Genomic DNA, 19,289 nt, shown 5'->3' with positions numbered 1-19,289 from the left:
GGACCCAGACAGCGGTGCTTTGAAGGATGAGGCCTTCATAAGGGAAGTGTTTACAAGATTGACAGAGTCCCCTGACAACGAGCAGCTTGAGCAATTTTTCCAGGCTTTTGCAAACATCAGCAAGCAGGTGAATGCTCAACTTTAAGACATGCATATTTTCACACAACGTTGGCTGGAAAACCGGCCATGCACGACTTGTTAAGGGCTGGATAAATTTTGGCAGGATCTAATCAGGGACTGACATTTCGCTCTAGAAATTTCTAATACCTATAGAATGAATGGCCACCGATGATGGCTTGTGCTCATGCCCCTGATGCACTTAAGTACAAAGATGTGTCCCCGAGCTTGTAGACATTTCTACAATTATTTCTGGAAAGTAGATTGTCCTTCTGAAACAAGAATCCTTTTATTTCCAGAAAAACATCACCTTTATCAGAAACACAGGTGTACGAGACACCATCTTGAACCTGACCTTGACAGCCCTTGCTCCTGAGTTTCAAAACTCTGAGCCTGAAGACTTTGAGCTGTGGTTCCAGTACAATTTGCCTCCTGTGATGGCAAGCCTCAACCCTGGCAGCTTGGTGGTGATCCCCAGTAACATCAGCTGTGCATCCTATGCAGCAATGTAAGACATGATATTTTTCAAGTCCACAGCTTGACATTTTGGGTTGGCATGATGATGTCAAACTTTGGCTCCAGACAAGTCACTACGTTTTATGTTTTCCTCTTTCAGACTCGGTGGTCTTCAGCAAAGTTTGAACTCCCTGCCGCTGCATCTTTCAAAGGGTGTGAGATCAAGCATGAAGTTACTCAAGGAAACATTCAAACGTAAGTGTAAAAAAGCTCTACTCCCAAACTTTTCAGTAAAGCCAATTACCACTCATGTGATGAATGCTGTATTGATGCCATGCCTTCATTTCAATTTTCTCTTAAACAGGTTGCTCAGTTCCAGATTCCTTCACGGTGAGTTCAATTCTATGCGTGTTCTACATAGACTATAAACTATAAAAGATCATCAAATTTAAGGGTACACAATTTTGGCACACTACATTTTTGAAGTAGGCCGCACTAACATATTTTAACTTTAAGTAGCCTCTGCCACTAGAATAACAATTATGCTTTACTTGTCTGCAGTGCAAGGAGACCCCAGTTAATGGTAAGTCTCCAAATTACCAGGAATTTCAATTTTGCTGACAAGATTGTATTTTGAAGGTAATATCTGATACACGAATGTTGTCGTTTCACAGAGGACCTCATCTGTGCATCAGTCAATAGGTAGGTGAATTACTGTTTTGACTGGTGCTGAGTTTGCGTGTCTAGTGATTTTACACAAACTAATTGATGTGACAACTGTTTAATTTGTATTGTTCTCCACAGATCACACATGAACCAGAACCTGTCTGTTGGCTATTTCTCTGAAGCCGTGTGCAACTATAACATCACTGAGCATGCCTGTTCCTCGGTAAGATTGTTTTATGGAAGCTGTGAATCCCAGGAAAATATTTGGCTTTTGTTTCATTGCCCTCTTGATACGAATCTCCACAAGCTCTGAGAGTCTGCTTTATGTCTTGTCTATTTTTTCAAAGGCTGCACTTCTCACAGCCAGCAACTTGGTCACACTATGGAAATGCTTACTGGAAAGCCCAAGGACATACCCAGTAGAAGTCTGGAAGCTTTTCCTCCAAAAAGCTTCTCCTGTACTAGACCAGGCTCTCGAGACCTTCGCCACCATGGTAAATCCAATTCCACAATTTCACAAAATTGGTGTTTCCCCAGGGCAATTCTGTGTGAAACCAAAATGATTTTTCAAATTCCAGGCCCCCAACAACAGCCACCCATCCTTGTCACCTCTGCTTGAGGCTCTTGGAGAGGTGAGAATGTCTAACTTCAGCCAGGAACAACTGCAGAATGACACCTTTGTGAGCAGTTGGTTCCAGACAAAGACTCGTGCGTTTTTGGCCTCTGCATCCCTCAACTTCCTGTCCTGCCTGAGCTCCAAGAACTTCAGCTGCCAAACGTACCAGACTGTGTAAGCAACTATGCAATATATTACTCCACTGTTTACAAGATTGCAGAGGAACATGCAGTTTTCTAGTTGTTTAGTTGTTAAAAGCCTTCTCTGAAACTTTAGCATCCAGGCATTCAGCAGCCAAAGGGAATTCATGGACAGTGAAAGACAGAAAGCAGTCTTCACTCATTTCATCAAGCAATTCCTTTCAAGAAATGACACATCAGGTAAAGGCGGGTGCTCAGGCTCAGTTTGGTCAAGACTAATGTCATGTGGTGATTATACCCTGTCAATATCTAATTTTCTGTCCTCATCATCTTTGCAGATCCTGGCTGTGTCTCATCTACCAGAGGTAGTAAAGAGTGGCTACAGGCAAACCTTGGAAGCTTCTCTGGTTTTGCAACCCTGCCGGATCTGCAAGCCCTCAATGCCAACTTCTCCAGTGTAAGCGGCCACATGCGTTTGTAGTTTTCCACTCCCAAATTGAAATGTTTTACCCTTTGTTTTGCAGACACTGCCTTTGATCTCATGAAATAATAAATCATAATAATAAGTTGTAATTATAATTTAAATTTAAATACTAATTATTGAAATTCAGTTTCTTTTCACACATTATTTCGTCCTTAACAGCTAAACCCCTTTTTTACCCTTTACACTCGCAAATTGTTTCAGGAAATTTCCCACTCTCACAACAATATTTTGTTACCATATATATATATATATATATATATGTATATATACTTCCAATACAGATACAGATTAGAATTATGCTTACAGTACATATTAAGCAGATATAAGCAGATATATTTTTTAATTAATTTTTAAAGAATAAATTGGGTTGTACTTTTGTTTTACTTTTATTGTGCTTGGTAAACATATTATTCTGCTGTCTCACCCAGTACATCATGACAATGAATAAGTGAGGTAAAGGACAAATAGTCATAAAACAGTGGTAATGATATAACTCTATAGCGTTAGCCTAGTTAGCCAACCATTGCCTGAAAAAATAGTCAGTGCAAAATATTCAAACCCCCCATCAACAAAACATCTTAGAACAAGCATCACAGTTGCTTACAATAAATCACTGTGTAACAACTTTGCTCTGATTTGAAAATACCAAAAAAGAAACTTCTTTTTGCCAAACTAAAAAGGTCTCAGTTAGCCGATTAGCTGACTGCGTAGCATGTGAGGTCCAATGTTTACAACTGCATGCCATATACTGTATGTTACAGTTCCACTGATGGTGTTCTCTTAATGAAATGTTGCTTTACCGTTTTAGGTGGAGGTCGCAGAGCTTCTCTCTCTCAATCAGCTGGCCAAGCTTGCAGCAACTCCCTCACAGCTTAAGAGCATGCAAGATGTGCAAAAAATCATGACAGTCATCAATCCTGTTGACTTTGCTGATTTCTTTGACATAGTCTCACCAGCCGTTGAGGTAATTTTCTGTGTAGTTGACACTTTCTTTTCTTGCTTAATTAAACTTAAATTGCTTTATTTTTCTACGCACAAACACACCCACCATCAGTTTAATTTTAAAGATGCTATAATATGAAAAAGTAACTTTTAAATCTAACTGAAACTGAATTGCAAATTATTTTGAAACATCATATGTACACTGAAATGTCAGTTTATTGTGCCCATGTAGCCAAATCACTGCAGTCTTCTTCTTTAAGGTTAAGTTAAACTGTTTAAGAGAGTTTATTTTATGTTTGTGTGTAGCAGTAATAATAGACAGCAAAAAAATGTTATTTTGTTAAATTCTATATAGATTTATATCACTTTGAGAGCAAAATTAATTGTTTAAATCTGTGAAAAACTGTGTGTTCTTATAAATAATTCAAACACAAACAAATTGGTTTCAGGCTTTATATAGGAATCAGTACTGCTCCTGTTATTGATAGTCCTAACCGGTTCAGTCCTTTATCAATACTAAATACTTGTTTTTAAATATATATATATATATTTTTAAAAATCAGAACAGAATTAGAATTAATTTATATTTTAGCCTAACAATACAGACCCTAGTGACACTTTAAGAATAGAAAGTAAAATTTAAACAGTTTGGGTGTTTTTTATTAGGTGCAGAATGAAGTGGCCCATGTAACCTAGTGAGCCTTGGAAAGTAACGAGGAAGCATATTTTGCTTTTTACTTGTATATACAATTAGATAAATGACTGGTAATTGTGATTAATTCATGATTTAGTTCAAACTCTTATATATATAATATTTCCCCAGATCCAGGAAGCCAACTACACAGTGGAGGTGAAATCTGCGTTCCTTCAGGAAGTATTTGACAGAGGGAATCTGTCCTCTCCGGCCATCAGTGACACAGAGTTCCTGGTGTGGCTCAGAGCTCGACTGAACCCTCTTCTTGTTGACCTCGCTCCCAACCTGGTGACACCTTTATTTGACATCGGGAAGAAGAGGAGTTGTAACAGCAGCCAAGAGATGTAAGAATTCCTTTGGTTGGGGTCAAGATCATTGTGATTATGTTTATTTTTTTAATTGCTTCAAACTAATGTTAAACTGAATGTAGGATTCAACTGCTGGACACACAACGCCTCAGCAAAAACACCCAGGAGGAGATCTACAAAAACATCGTAGTCTTCCTCAAAGGTTTGTGCATTTATTGTGAAGTGATTATTAAGTTGTTGTTTTTTTCTAATAAAATGTTCACAGTGATTTAATTTGTATTTAAAGCAGGTCCGGTCCCTCTGAAGTGTTACAGCGGTGGAAGCTTCTACATCTATCTGAAAAACACTTTCCTCAGCTTTGGTTTACCAGATTTGTCCGTTTTCACATCTCTTCTGCCAAAGACACGCGAGTCAGAGGTAATAACACTTAAACAAAACAATGATTAGCTAAAGACAATAATTAGTTACATTTCAAAACAGAGGGTAAATTAGTATTTACCACCTGGTGATAGCCGTAATGCAGACGCCCACAGATCCTGTCATGTTACAACATTAATATAAAAACATGTCTAACTTTTTCCTTTCAGCTCCTAAGTACCATCAGCACCTCAGAGCTGCAACAGTTCCTCAGTCAACCCAATGTGATTGGTAAAGACTCTGACATCTGTGTCATCTTCAACAACTACAACAACACGCCTGCCTTCCTAGAAACTGTATGTCCCTCTCCTAAATGACGCCATAGAAACATACATTCTTACTGATAAACAATATTTGTATATAAAACAACATTTCTTCATCTGTTGATGATGAAACATTTTACACCATCCTTCCATCAAACATGTAAATGAATGTTTACGTCATTAGGAGGATGTTCCAGACGATGTGAAGATGGCGATCCTTCCCTGTGTTTGGCCTTTGGCGCTGAGCAGCATCAGCAGATTCGAGGTTAATTCCTGGTTTGACACGCGGTTGAAAGACTATCTTCGATTCCTCAGCAAGAGCCTCATCAGCTCCAACGAAGTGCAGAATGCTTCATGTCCCGCCTTCCAGAAACTGTAAGTCTCTTTTTCACAGTGTCCGAAAGCTCTGTAACAATAGGGCAATCATTGAATTTTGCGTTGTTTGCTCTCAATAGGGTCTCTGTAATGGGAAATACCTTCACATACAACAACTCAGAGTTTGGACAGGCTGATGTATACACCACCATCAAAGCCTACTTGAGAACTGGTAAGATGCATGTATGAGCAAATGTATAATGTGTGATGGATATGGATCTAAATACTGACCGTCTATGTTGAGTCTAACTTTCTCTAGACTCAGCGTTTGATCGAGGTTTTTTAGGGGAAGGTTTTTGATTTAGTTTTTAAGGTGGAATCTGTCATCTGGTGTAGGTGGAGAAGTGTCCACACCCAATACAAAAATATATAGAATATTTAAATATAATCTATGCATTTATACGAATAGTGTGATTCTACAGAATATCAATTATGAGACTTGTAACTTTGACCTATAAGATGACAACCTTAAACCATCACAACATTTTTTTTACTTAGCAGTGTGGCTCTAGGAATGGCAGTGCCAGTCTATCATGAAATTTTGTACAAACACAGATGTAAATATTTGAGTCGTCATATATCGTATAAATATAAATGATCGTTATATCAAAATATTGTTACATGTGTTACATTACATGTGGATTTCTTTCTGTTTCATAGTCTCTGAAATCAGGTGCTACAATGCCAGTGACGCAGAACTCAATTCTACCGCCTGGTTTGCCAATTACATCGGCAGCTTTGTGACATTCGTCACTGTGGAGGATCTCACCGCCTTCACCTCCATCAGTCAAGTACGTCCTGATATTCAATAAGAATATAGAAGTTCTTTATTTAATTAGATTAGTCACATCTTTCACAACTATAATCTACTTTTGTTTAAATCTTTTTTCATCAAATTATTGGCTAATTTTAGATAAAATAATATATATTTTTTTAAAATAGGATGATTAAATGAGCTATGTTGGTTTATTTTTGAAGGCTAAAGTGTTCGTGGTGGACCAAGCCAACATGGAGCTCTTTACCAACACAGCCATCACGGAAAATGTAATCGACTACTACATCTCACAGATTTTTGAACTGAACCCAACCTTTGACCCTCTGAAGTAAGTATCCACTCATTTGACAAAATGAGTAATTCTGGCACATCAAAAATATTATTAAGTGGATGAATGTTTTGTTGCTGCCCCCCAGGGTCCCAGGCTCTTTCCTGTGCTCTTCTGAGGTCCCGAGTTCAACATATTCTTCCGTGAATGAAGCTGATACCCTACTCATCTTGGAAGAGCTCAAAAAATTCTGCAATGGAACAGAGAATCTTGAGGTACCAGCTCTACTTATTTCTACACAGAAACAAAGTGCGAGCTTCACTGTTTTATTGTTGAAAACAATCAATAAAATTAAAACAATTTATGTGTCTGCGCCAAGATTCAGAGCTGCTCCAAATTTGTCAAAAATATTAGGACATGTTGTTAGGTCTTATGAGCTTCCTGTGCAACATTTTAATTGCATAATTATATAATATAATTAATTAGAGACAGTAAACAGTCTCGAATGAATCTAAGAGGGGGCGGCAGTAGCTCAGTCCATAGGTGGCTCAGCTGGAAACCGTAGGGTCGTCGGTTCGAGTCCCTGTGTGGACCATGAATAGAGCGTGGACTGGTGGCTGGAGAGGTGCCAATTCATCTCCTGGGCACTGCCGAGGTGCTGTTGAGCAAGGCACTGAACCCCCAACTGCCCGGGGCACTGATCCATTGGCAGCCCCCTCGCTCTGACATCTCTCCATTAGTTGCATGTATATAGGTCCTGTTTGTGCATGTGTGTATTTCGGGCCTGTGTGTTTGTAATGATTAATAACAGAGTGAAAAAATTGAATTTCCCTGTGGGATAAATAAAAAGTAAATTCTTCTTAAATTCTTAAATGTACAGTGTGTAAGCATGACTTTGTAACCCGGCTCACCATACTACCTTACTCTTGATCTATGCCTTTCTGAAAACGCTTTAAGAAGGACTCTCTTCACATATTATAAAAACTATATGACAGTAAAATGTCCTCATTTGATTCTTTCATAACTGGGCGCATTTTATTGCATAGGTATCTGCTGCCCTGGCATCCAACATCCAGACCTTCACAGCGGCGACGTTTGCGACCCTGGGCAGTAACAGTGCAGGCCTGACCACCAGCCAAATCACCTCAGTCGACCCATCAGTGCTGGTTTCCTCTTTGTCCACCCTAAACTCAGTCACCACCTGGAACCAGGCGCAGGCCATGATCGTCATCCAAACCATGTCCACCTCAGGATTTGCGGTAAAGGCTTTACTTTCCGCTTAACATAACAATAATAATGCAATATATTCTATGCGTCAAAGCATGTACCTAACAGTGTTCTGTATGTGGTTCAGGATAGTTAAATTAAATATGAAGTAGCCCTGAAGTGCTTTAATGTGCCACTTCACTGACCATGGCTTTGATAAATGCAAATGTATTTAACAGGTCAACAGTGGATCCTCCCTGGGATCCCTCGGCACACTTATTACCGGAGTTCCTTCAGAATCGATCAAAAACATCCCAGCTTCTGAGCTGTTAAGCATCTCCCAGAGCAGCACCTTTGTTTCCAACATGCTGACAGCCTCACCTGTCGTCCAACAGACGTTCGTGCAAAAGGTACACGTTTACTTTTGTTTCTACCATACCAGTGCAGCCATTGCTGATCTTAGATACTAGGATGCCTATTTACCTGTATTATTACTATTATTATTATCATTATTATTACTATTAATATTATTATTATAATACAAAGAAAATACAAGTGAACAAGGCTGCCATTTTTCCTCCTTAAAATTCTGTTCTCTTCCCTGCATGTTTATTTGTTTGTATGTGACATTTTAACATCCTGTTTAAAAAAAAAACAATTAAACATCATACAAAGCTAATGCAGCTAAGGACTGACTGACAGTATTTCCGTTATGAATACTAAACAGGCTTTACTTCATTTATTTATTCATTTTCTTAGGAGTTAAAGATGTTAAAACAGCCCTAAATTTCCATTTATTACCAGTGAAACTATGTGAGCTGTGTCTTTCAGTTGAGTTAGTTCATTTCTGACTTTTACTGTGACTATTACATACATAGTTAGACTTTCAAAAGGCACAATGATCATACGTTTCATAATACATGATGTACTAGGTTGATATAAATGTGTGCAAATGAAGACAAAAGCGTTTAAGAATCTCGGAAGTTAGTACATGTTCTGGATGTATTAATTTAGATGAATTTTTAGATTGTTTTTTCACTTTGCTTTGAACTCTATCCAACTCCCTACTAGATCATTTCTGTGGACACAAGTGCCGCCAGCGTGGTGCAGAATGTCCCCGATGCTATGGCAACTGAGATTCCACCATCCCTGCTCGTATTCTCTGAGGATACGGTGGACGTCAGTGTGATCAACAAAAAGAAATGGAAGGGAAATCAGGTCAGTATATTAGATGTGGAGGGGCGACTGTGGCTCAGTGAAAGAGTATGTCGTCCTCCATTCGAGAGATTGGCGGTTCTATTTCCCACCTTCCCCGGTCCACATGTCGAAGTGTCCTTGGGCAAGACACTGAACCCTGAATTGCTCCCCGTGCTGCGCATGGGTGTGTAAATGTGGTGTGAATGGTTAGATTAGATGGTATGTAGATGCCCACTGCCATCACTGTGAATGTCTGTGTGAATGGGTGAATGTGACAAACACAGGTGAAAGCGCCTTGAGTAGTCAGAAGAATAGAAAGGCGCTATATACAAGTCCATTCACCATTTAGATGTATTAAGTCTGAAGCCACAGATATTCCATCATAATGCCAGAAATTACATTCAGCACATAGTGTAACTCATTAGCATCCTACAGACACTCATCAACAATCCAAAGAATCCCTGTTACATTTATATTGTGCTGGGGGAGAGTCAAATATTTAGGTACAAGTCTAATCTAAATGCCACGTAACTGCATTGTGTCTAGAGCGATCCCTACTTTGGGACCTTTGTTGCATGCCATGTCCATCCAGTCTGCATCTACACTTTAATCCATCCAATAAAGAAGAAAAATGCCCAAAAAGTAATCTTTAAAAAAAACAACCTCAATATAAAGTCAGTTGCAACAGTTGAACAACACACATCCAATGGCCCCGGGAACTGCCCTCAAAGTCCAGGGTTATGGTCTTTCTATACAACATCAGTTGAAAGCTACGGATGAGCTACAGTTTTTAATTTTCTTAACATAACTAACACAGATATATAAGCCATAATGTATATTGGTATGTGCCACAGTTTTAGAGTGTTGCTGTAAAGAGATAATTCATTTCAGTTTTAGCTGACATTGCTGTGTCTGTTCTTCCAGGCCTCCATATTTTTTGGGACACTGACTGAACCCGACTTTGACGTCGAGGAGTAAGTGAACCAAGTCCCACAACTACTCCACCCCTCCCTCCCCCCATTTTTCACCGCCTGCTATAACCTCTTGTGTGTTTTCTTTGTCATTTTACCCCCATAGGCTTACACCGTCTGTTCTGCAAGGCTTCACTTGCTCATCAGTCACCAAACTGAAGAAAAAAAGGATCCAGAAACTGATCCGTGCCTGTAGGCCGAGGAAAGGGAGGGCCAAAGTGCAGCTGAAGGAATCACAGGTAAATTGATTGAAATCTATCCGAAACTAAGTTTAATTAAATTACTATGACCCTTTATCAAAGGTTGATCATTACAATAAACTGGATGTATGATGCCAGGAGATATATAATTAACAATTAGTATTAATTTGTGGCTTTGCATTATTTTCTCCAGCTGACATGCATGTACAACCTTCTCAACGGAAACATCTCCCAGAACTTCCAGGAGTATCCCTCGGACATGCTGCTTTACCTAGAGTGAGTCTCCAAATCCTCATAATACGCATGTGGTTGAAAATGCTATATACTTGCTTATTGATTTCCCCATTTCTATGTTTGTTTATTACAGCAACAAAGATGTCAATAGTGGCAACTGCAGGTCATACTATTCCGCAGTAGGTGCTGCAGACTTCGCCGTGGCCTCCAGCATTTTGAACAAGGACTCACTGCTGCTCGGCGGAGCCAGGGCCTGCTTGGTGAGTGCTATTTAAATTAAGGGAAGGCTGTAGTTTGTTACAGATTCCTGCATTCATTATACATGTAACTTATACTGCCAGAAAAACATCAAATGCAGCTTGAATCACTAGAGCATGACAACAGTAGTGGTACTGTAGCACGTACCAATAATATGTGGATGTACATAAACATTTTTATACATGTAACTACAGTATATATGAAAAACGGTGTAGAAGGGACATTCAAAGTATGGCTTGAACAGGAATTGTCATTTCTCATATCAATGATACCAATATCTAGTTAGACTGTGGCACAATTTCAAATTGAATACTGTGTTTTTAACTTTCTAGGGTATAAGTGGTGTGAAGCTGACTAAAGACAATGTGGAGGTGCTAGGGAACATGGCCTGCACTCTGGACAGTTCTTACATCCAGAACTCTGATCCTCTCATTCTGGAAAAACTCAAAGTCTGCGAGGACTTCTCTGACAGCCAGGTGGCTGCCATGGAGACACTGCTGCTAAGTGGGACAACACAATACGGGTACAATAATTAAATCAACTAATAGCCATACGGTTTTCAATGTAAAGGATAATGCTGGTGATATTCTATATTCTACTAATCTGTCAGCAAATTCCCTGAAAAGACCAACACCAAAAATGAATGCATCTTACTAAGAATGATTGAATGTCTTGAAAAACCTGATGTAGCTTTTTCCTCTGTGCAATAGAACTCATTTTTTGACTAAATACTATTCAAAGCACATCAGTGAGCTACACCGTTGGTGATATTATCCTTCATGACCATGAACACACAGCAAAGTGTAATAACTTTATAGTATTAAGTACAGTACCTAGCTGTACCTATATATACACATATATACAAATATACAAATATATATATATATATATATATATATATATATATATATATATATATATATATATATATATATATTTATATATATATATGATCCATTTTCAAAGATGTACGACTTCAGTAGGAACAAATAGACTTGGGGCTGAGAGCCACACAAAGGGTGAGGGAGCCAGAAAGTATTGAGGGAGCCAGAAAGTATTGAGGGACGGACAAATGCTGTTTCAGTTTTGGGTTTTTCATTGGATTTGTTGACAATAAGGAAAAAAATTAAGAATATCACCAGTCATACGCTTTAACTGTGCTACATAGAACATTGCATTATCAACCAATAATTACCACCTTTATCTAGAGGCATGTTTATAGCCTTTATAGGATATGTAATGCCCATTCGCTAAATTCTGCATCGTATGCCACCAAGTGGGTATCAAGGTAACAAGCCTGCTTATATGAATGTGTCATCTTCTGTTTTCAGGAATGTCCCCACCTGGAACAGGCAAACACTGAAAGACCTTGGGAGTCTGCCTCTCTATCTAACAAAGAACTTCTGGACCAAGTTCAAAACTGTAAATGTTTCACTTTGACTTGTTTCTCGATACTAATTGGACCACTAAAAGGCCTTTCATGTCATGATTTTGAAGTTCCTTGTAGGAGACATACCAATATCTGGAATGTTTTTGTTTTTTTTCAGACAACAAAGAAAAAGTTCCTTAAGAAATTTATGTCCCAACTGAGGAAAAAGAAGACAAAGAAGAGCAAGCTCAAGAACTTGTTTAAGCAGGTCAGCGCTATCAGGACAAAACGCGGAGCAGGTAAAGATCAAAGAGGCAGAAAGATACAGTTTCTTTTACAGCTGTTGATACATTACAAAACTTGTGAGCATCAAGTTTGTCTTTATTATATAAAATGAAATAAGACCTTGTGATACAGTCATATTTTTCTCTCTCACTGGTCATTTATTCTCCAGGCTGCACCGTGGGCAACATCACCCACGTGACAGTCAGCGACAACTCCTTCCCCTTTGGATACGATGCGACGCAATTTGACCTCTGCCTGGACGCTTCTGTTCTCAAGGAAAACCTCAACTCTATCTGCGAGAAAGTGGATGATGACGACTATCAGAGAATCATTCTAGAGAAATTCGACCAGGTAATTGCTGAGTACAGAATATGAAATTGTAGTCTCGCTATGGTGTTTTTGAAAAATATCAAGAAATCATGAGAAAAAACGAGACAAGGAATGTTACAGGAATATAGCAGAATGTGTTTCCAATATTACATAACATGGTTGTTTTTAGTTGCTTTGTGTGAATGTGTTAATCAATCAAGAGGTTATTATGGTGCAGCAGTCACGTCATGCGCTACTGGCAAAAGGGGTTCTGATTCGTTTATTGATAGAAAAATGGACTTTGAACACGCTACCACATGTTACTCCACATTCTCTATTCTTCCAGGCATTCCCGTCGGGTCTTTCTGATGAGGAAGTTCAGGTGCTCGGTGGAGTGTCTCGCGTGGCGTCTCTTGATGACATCTCCAAGTGGAACGTCACCAAAGTTGACACCCTCTCGGCACTCATGAATGCTGATGATGGATCATGGGACGCAGCAAAGGTACAAAGTAGAGTAAAGGGATGGTCAAAACTACACAATGTCAGAATTTTGAATCTAAAAACAGTATACAAAATGATTAAAAAAATACATTTTAATATACTCATACCTGTCAGTATTTTCCACTTACTGTGTTTGCTTTAAATTTGTTTAGAGCAAAGCTATCATCACCAAGTATCTGACGACTTCTGGGAACTCCCTGGGTAGCACCGAGCTGAACAGTATTGACTCCAACGTGTGCTCATTAGACACCAGTACACTGAGGACCATTACCCAAGACAGTCTCAGGTGAGTGGTAGCATGTAGTTAAAAGATGCCCAAACGTGACCCCTGTGAGCGATGTTACAGACTCAGCACTGTGTGTTAATTTCTTCTTGCACCTTTTCAGAAATGCCAACCCTCTGAATGTGGCGTCGTGTTCATCGGAGCAGAAGAGAGTCCTGTATGAGATCAGTAACACTTCCTTCAGCTCCCAGCGTTCGAGTCCCAGTGTCTTTTACAATTTAATTAGTCCCTATCTAGGTAAGACTGCATGTTACCTGTCTTTCTGGCCTTTCTCTTCCTCCCTCTTAAAACTCCCATCTAACTTCCTGTTTACCTTTCTACTCTGATAGGTGGGGCACCTCTGCAAGATGTAGTAGCACTGTCGACCCAGAACATCAGCATGGACATAGACACTTTCCAGAGTCTGGATTCTGACGTGATCGATGTAAGGACACTAGAGTTGGCAACAGAAGGGGTTCTACTAAATTTATTTAGTTGTTTTGATGTGAATATGTTGTTACAGGGTTTTTTTTTTTGCTGTTTTTTTCTCTTTTTCTTATTTCTAATCTCATCTCATCTTCAAATTAAATATATGGCAACTGAGCTGAGGTGATGCTTTAGTATCACAGATAGCCAAAAGCTTACCACCTCTAAAGCTTACTATTTAACATGTTATATATTCTTTCTTGAATACGTACAAGAGTACAAAGTGTAGAAAGCAACTTTTGTAAGAGGGGAAGCTAGATGTTTCTCCCTGTTTCCACTCTTTAATCCAAAAGGCTGCTGGCTGTAGCCTTTTACTGAACAGACACGTGAGTGCACACCCTGCTCACACTGCAACGACAAAGAGCTGGTAGAAAAATTAGTTACATTTCACTTTAAGGATTTATGTAATATGGAACTTAAACCAAAATTAGGCTATTTCCAAGAATATGAGGTCAGTTTATGCACGATTTAAAAAATCTTAAATCTGTTTTTTTTTTAGTGAGGTCTTTAAAATAGCATTTCCAAGAAGTTGTAAGATGTGTGATAGTCTTATGAGTACTTTTGCTTTGAGCTTTCTTTATATTGGACCAAAAGTGTCCATATTAAAAGAAATTGACTGAATTCTTTTTATATTTATTATGTTTTCCTTTTTGGTTATTGTACATTTTGAATCTTTTACTCTTTGTGTCTTTAAATGAGCAGAGCTTGACCGTGACCGATGTGCAAGGCATCATGGGGAACCATCTACCAGATATGAAAACATTTGAGAATGCTACCGCGGTTGAGAGATGGAGAAACCTGCAGACACAAGAAGACCTGGACAAACTGGGTGTGGACCTGACCACCAGCAGGGCCAGCCCTACCACTTCACCAACCACCTCCAACAGCAACACAAACGCTGTTACAGCAGCCAGCACCGCAGCGCCAACACGGGGTAAAAGCACATACTTTAAGTGTATGTTGAGCGACAGTAGGTTTTATGCTCACACTTCCAGAGATCCAGAGTTGAAGGGAGCACACAGATAGCATGCAGAAAACTGTCTAAAATACAAAATACCATATTCAAATACATACACATACAATGCATGGCTACCAAAACTGAACGCACAGGATTTGGTTTATTGTTAATGGCTCCTTTTGGATTTACATCTCGTTATTGCCATGCATGAAGTCAGACTGCTGGGTGTTCAACTATTGTACAAAGCAACGCTTAACCAAAGTGAATCTCATCCACAGCAAAGACAAGCAGCTCAGGAGCAACCGTGGCATCTACAGCAGCTGCTACACCAGGTGAGCAACTACGACTGGCTTCTCAAAGACATAGACAAAAAGCAAACTAGTGAATGACGAGGAGTAGCACTTTAAACAGTAAGTAGGCTATCTCAGTTTCAGTGCAGTGACGGTGTCATTGCTCGTGAAGTGTTAAGGTCCTCACCCTGTACCGTTTTCAGCCACAGGAGGACGCCAGTGTGCAGCAGTTTGTGTTTGTGAACATTTTAGAGACAACTGGTTGATGCCATGCATGAAGTCAAGCTGCTGGGTGTTCACTTATTATACAAAGCAACGCTTAACCAGAGTGAATCTCATCCACAGCAACGACAAGCAACTCAGGAGCAACCGTGGCATCTACAGCAGCTGCTACACCAGGTGAGCAACTACGACTGGCTTCTCTTTTACAGTAAACATTTACCCACTGTAGATAAACGACTTGTGACAGGTAAAAATATGTTTTGTCTCCTCTAAAGCCAAAATATTTCTATAATTGTATATCAGTACTGTATGAGAGTTAAAAACAACAAAAGAGTTCTAAACTCTGCAACCAAGTCAGCCTAATTTGACAAAAAGCAAACTAATGAATGACAAGGACTAACACTTCAAACAGTAATAGGCTATCTCAGTTTTAGTGCAGTGACGGTGTCATTGCTTGTGAAGTGTTAAGGTCCCCATCCTGTACTGTTTTCAGCCACAGGAGGACGCCAGTGTGTAACAGTTTGTGTTTGTGAACATTTTAGAGACAACCACAATGTTAGTGACAAATTCAACTTTAAACAGCTCATATCTACTAAGCATGGATACCAAAACACGCCAATTTCACACAAGATTTGGTGTTTATTGTTAATGGCTCCATTTGAATTTACATTTTGTTAACGCCATGCATGAAGTCACACTGCTGGGTGTTCTCTTATTATACAATGCAACGCTTAACCAGAGTGAATCTCATCCACAGGAACGACAAGCAGCTCAGGAGCAACAGTGGCATCTACAGCAGCTGCTACACCAGGTGAGCAACTACGACTGGCTTCTCTTTTACAGAACACATTTACCCACTGTAGATAAACGACTTGTGACAGGTAAAAATATTTTATGTGTCCTCTAAAGCCAAAATATTATATAACAATTGTATATCAGTACTGTATGAAAGTTAACAACAACAAGAGAGTTATAGACTCTGTGACCAAGTCGACCTAATTAGAATAAAAGCAAACTAATGAATGACAAGGACTAACACTTTAAACAGTGATAGGCTATCTCAGTTTCAGTGCAGTGACGGTGTCATTGCATGTGAAGTGTGAAGGTCCTCAGCCTGTACTGTTCTCAGCCACAGGAGGACGCCAGTGTGCAACAGTTTGTGTTTGTGAACATTTTAGTGACAACTGGTTAATGACATGCATGAAGTCAAGCTGCTGGTTGTTCACTTATTATACAATGCAACGCTTAACCAGAGTGAATCTCATCCACAGGAAAGACAAGCAGCTCAGGAGCAACAGTGGCATCTACAGCAGCTGCTACACCAGGTGAGCAACTACGACAGGCTTCTCTTTTACAGTACACATTTACCCACTGTAGATAAACGACTTGTGACAGGTAAAAATATGTTTTGTGACCTCTAAAGCCAAAATATTTCTACAATTGTACATCACCACTGTTTGAAAGTTAACCACAAAAACAGTCTTAGTCCAAGTCAGTCGCACCAAACAAATCACATACTACTGTAAGATAAGGCCCCTGAGCTAGCACTTTAAACAGTGAGTGGACTGTGTTTGTGACCATCTTAGTGACAACAAGCATGTTAGTGACAATATTAACATTTATAGGATATGCAAGCTTTGGTTAATGGCACCATTTGAATTTACATCCAGTCAATGACATACATGAAGTTACACTGCTGGTTGTTCACTTATTATACAATGCAACACTTAACCAGAGTGAATCTCATCCACAGGAAAGACAAGCAACTCAGGAGCAACCGTGGCATCTACAGCAGCTGCTACACCAGGTGAGAAACTACGAATGGCTTCTCTTTTACAGTACACATTTACCCACTGTAGATAAACAACTTCTATAATTGTGTATCAGTCCTGTATGAGAGTTAAAAACAACAAAAGAGTTCTAAACTCTGCAACCAAGTCAGCCTTATTAGACAAAAAGCAAACTAGTGAATGACGAGGACTTGCACTTTAAACAGTAAGTAGGCTATCTCAGTTTCAGAGCAGTGACGGCGTCATTGCTTGTGAAGTGTTCAGGTCCTCACCCTGTACCATTTTCAGCCACAGGAGGACGCCATTGTGCAACAGTTTGTATTTGTGAACATTTTAGGAACAACTGGTTGATGCCATGCATGAAGTCAAGCTGCTGGTTGTTCACTTATTGTACAATGCAACACTTAACCAGAGTGAATCTCATCCACAGGAAAGACAAGCAACTCAGGAGCAACCGTGGCATCTACAGCAGCTGCTACAGCAGGTGAGCAACTACGACTGGCTTCTCTTTTACAGTACACATGTACCCACTGTAGATAAACGACTTGTGACAGGAAAAAATTATGTTTTGTCTCCTCTAAAGCCAAAATATTTCTCACAATTGTACATTAGTACTGTATGAAAGTTAACAACAACAGGAGAGTAATAGACTCTGTGACCAAGTCAGCCTAATTAGACAAAAAGCAAACTAAAGAATGACAAAGACTAGCACTTTAAACAGAAAGTAGACTATCTCAATTTCAGTGCAGTGACGGTGTCATTGCTTGTGAAGTGTTCAGGTGTTTGTGTTTGTGAACATTTTAGTGACAACAGGTTAACGCCATGCATGAAGTCACACTGCTGGATGGTCACTTATTAAACAAAGCAACACTTAACCAGAGTAAATCTCATCCACAGGAAAGACAAGCAACTCAGGAGCAACCGTGGCATCTACAGCAGCTGCTACACCAGGTGAGCGACTACGACTGGCTTCTCATTTACAGTAAACATTTACCCACTGTAGATAAACAACTTGTGACGGGTATAAATATGTTTTGTGACCTCTAAAGCCGAAATATTTCTAACAATTGTACATCAGTACTGTATGAAAGTTAAAAACAACAAAAGAGTTCTAAACTCTGCAACCAAGTCAGCCTAATTAGAAAAAAAGCAAACTAATGAATGACGAGGAGTAGCACTTTAAACAGTGATAGGCTATCTCAGTTTCAGTGCAGTGACAGTGTCATTGCTTGTGAAGTTTTAAGGTCCTTACCCTGTACTGTTCTCAGCCACAGGAGGGCGCCAGTGTGCAACAGTTTGTGTTTGTGAACATATTAGTGACAACAGGTTAATGACATGCATGAAGTCAACCTGCTAGATGTTGACTTATTAAACAATGCAACGCTTAACCAGAGTGAATCTCATCCACAGCAAAGACAAGCAGCTCAGGAGCAATCGTGGCATCTACAGCAGCTGCTACAGCAGGTGAGCAACTACGACTGACTCTACACTTTTCCAAAGCCTGAATTTGGCTGAATTTAAGATCTGGGCCTTTCTAAATAAACTATGTAACCATGCTTGAACAGCCTTTTAGTTGCTCAATCCATGCTCTATCTATGTTCCAACCACGTGAATAATAACCTGTTGAGAATACAATTATGCATGATGAATGTAATCCCAGTATAAATGTGTTTTTTGGCTTTCATTTACAGCTAATACCACAAGTGGGGGAGCAGAGCTTACGAAACACCCAACAACCATACTCCTGGCTGCTCTGCTGACAACTGTGCTGCAACTCCTACAACAACGAGCCTAAATACATTTGTGACTTACTAACCATGCTAATTAATATTTAGTAACTATTTAATTGTGCTTCTCCGCAATTCTCACATCATGAGTGAGATTCATTAATTGTATCGTTTGTTATTTATCCATGCCAATAGAAAATTGCTTTATTGAAACTGTAACTTCTGATACACTCTATTTCTTCTTGTTGTAAAACCATGTCATTGAAAAAAATCAATGTGAATTAAAATGTCTTTTAAGGGGTGATGTGGATTATTCTGTGTATACTGGGATTTTGAAATGAAGTACTGCTAATATTAATGTTATGTTCAACTATTATTATATATAAAAATTCTCTCAAATCAACTGTGATATTGTTTATTCAAACTAAAACTGTACTGAACTGCTATAACTAAAATGAATAAATGCACACTAACAAATACCTGGTGTATGTGTTTTTGTCTCC

General features: G+C 39.3%; 1 protein-coding gene across 40 annotated transcripts; it reads left to right on the top strand.

Annotated features, from left to right (window-relative positions):
• The first annotated feature begins 1,876 nt into the window (after window positions 1–1,876).
• Window positions 1,877–19,265, top strand: LOC310954574 (uncharacterized protein). 40 transcript variants are annotated; one of them, XM_083924108.1, is made up of 38 exons: window positions 1,877–2,029; window positions 2,132–2,235; window positions 2,334–2,452; window positions 3,288–3,443; window positions 4,245–4,459; window positions 4,546–4,625; window positions 4,713–4,840; window positions 5,011–5,136; window positions 5,288–5,478; window positions 5,559–5,650; window positions 6,139–6,269; window positions 6,457–6,581; window positions 6,670–6,796; window positions 7,568–7,780; window positions 7,967–8,137; window positions 8,799–8,945; window positions 9,849–9,898; window positions 10,002–10,134; window positions 10,289–10,371; window positions 10,463–10,589; window positions 10,920–11,110; window positions 11,919–12,009; window positions 12,135–12,255; window positions 12,411–12,592; window positions 12,897–13,052; window positions 13,204–13,337; window positions 13,438–13,571; window positions 13,664–13,758; window positions 14,502–14,733; window positions 15,036–15,089; window positions 15,393–15,446; window positions 16,027–16,080; window positions 16,541–16,594; window positions 17,023–17,076; window positions 17,490–17,543; window positions 17,957–18,010; window positions 18,470–18,523; window positions 18,751–19,265. In XM_083924108.1, exons 1-38 carry the CDS (start codon window positions 1,878–1,880, stop codon window positions 18,852–18,854), a joined length of 4,542 nt encoding a protein of 1,513 aa, XP_083780234.1. In that variant the 5' UTR covers window position 1,877; the 3' UTR covers window positions 18,855–19,265. The 40 variants fall into 40 exon arrangements, with proteins under 40 accessions (XP_083780234.1, XP_083780223.1, XP_083780260.1 ...); XM_083924097.1 differs by having other exon boundaries at window positions 4,710–4,840; XM_083924134.1 differs by lacking the exon at window positions 15,393–15,446 and having other exon boundaries at window positions 4,710–4,840.
• Window positions 19,266–19,289: the final 24 nt, after the last annotated feature.

Source organism: Echiichthys vipera (assembly GCF_963691815.1).
Source record: "Echiichthys vipera genome assembly, chromosome: 12".
Lineage (NCBI taxonomy): Eukaryota > Metazoa > Chordata > Actinopteri > Perciformes > Trachinidae > Echiichthys > Echiichthys vipera.
The sequence above is the reverse complement of the archived record's forward strand: the minus strand, read 5'-3'. Positions and strand labels throughout refer to the sequence as shown.

What these genes read in the sequence shown, in the direction of transcription:
- LOC310954574 (XM_083924097.1), top strand. Translation starts at nt 1,878, where the DNA reads ATGTCTAACTTCAGCCAGGAACAACTGCAGAATGACACCTTTGTGAGC. An exon ending in CCAACCTTTGACCCTCTGAA is followed by an intron (nt 6,582 to 6,669) that starts GTAAGTATCCAC and finishes GCTGCCCCCCAG; the next exon opens with GGTCCCAGGCTCTTTCCTGT. An exon ending in TACAGCAGCTGCTACACCAG is followed by an intron (nt 18,011 to 18,469) that starts GTGAGCGACTAC and finishes TCTCATCCACAG; the next exon opens with CAAAGACAAGCAGCTCAGGA.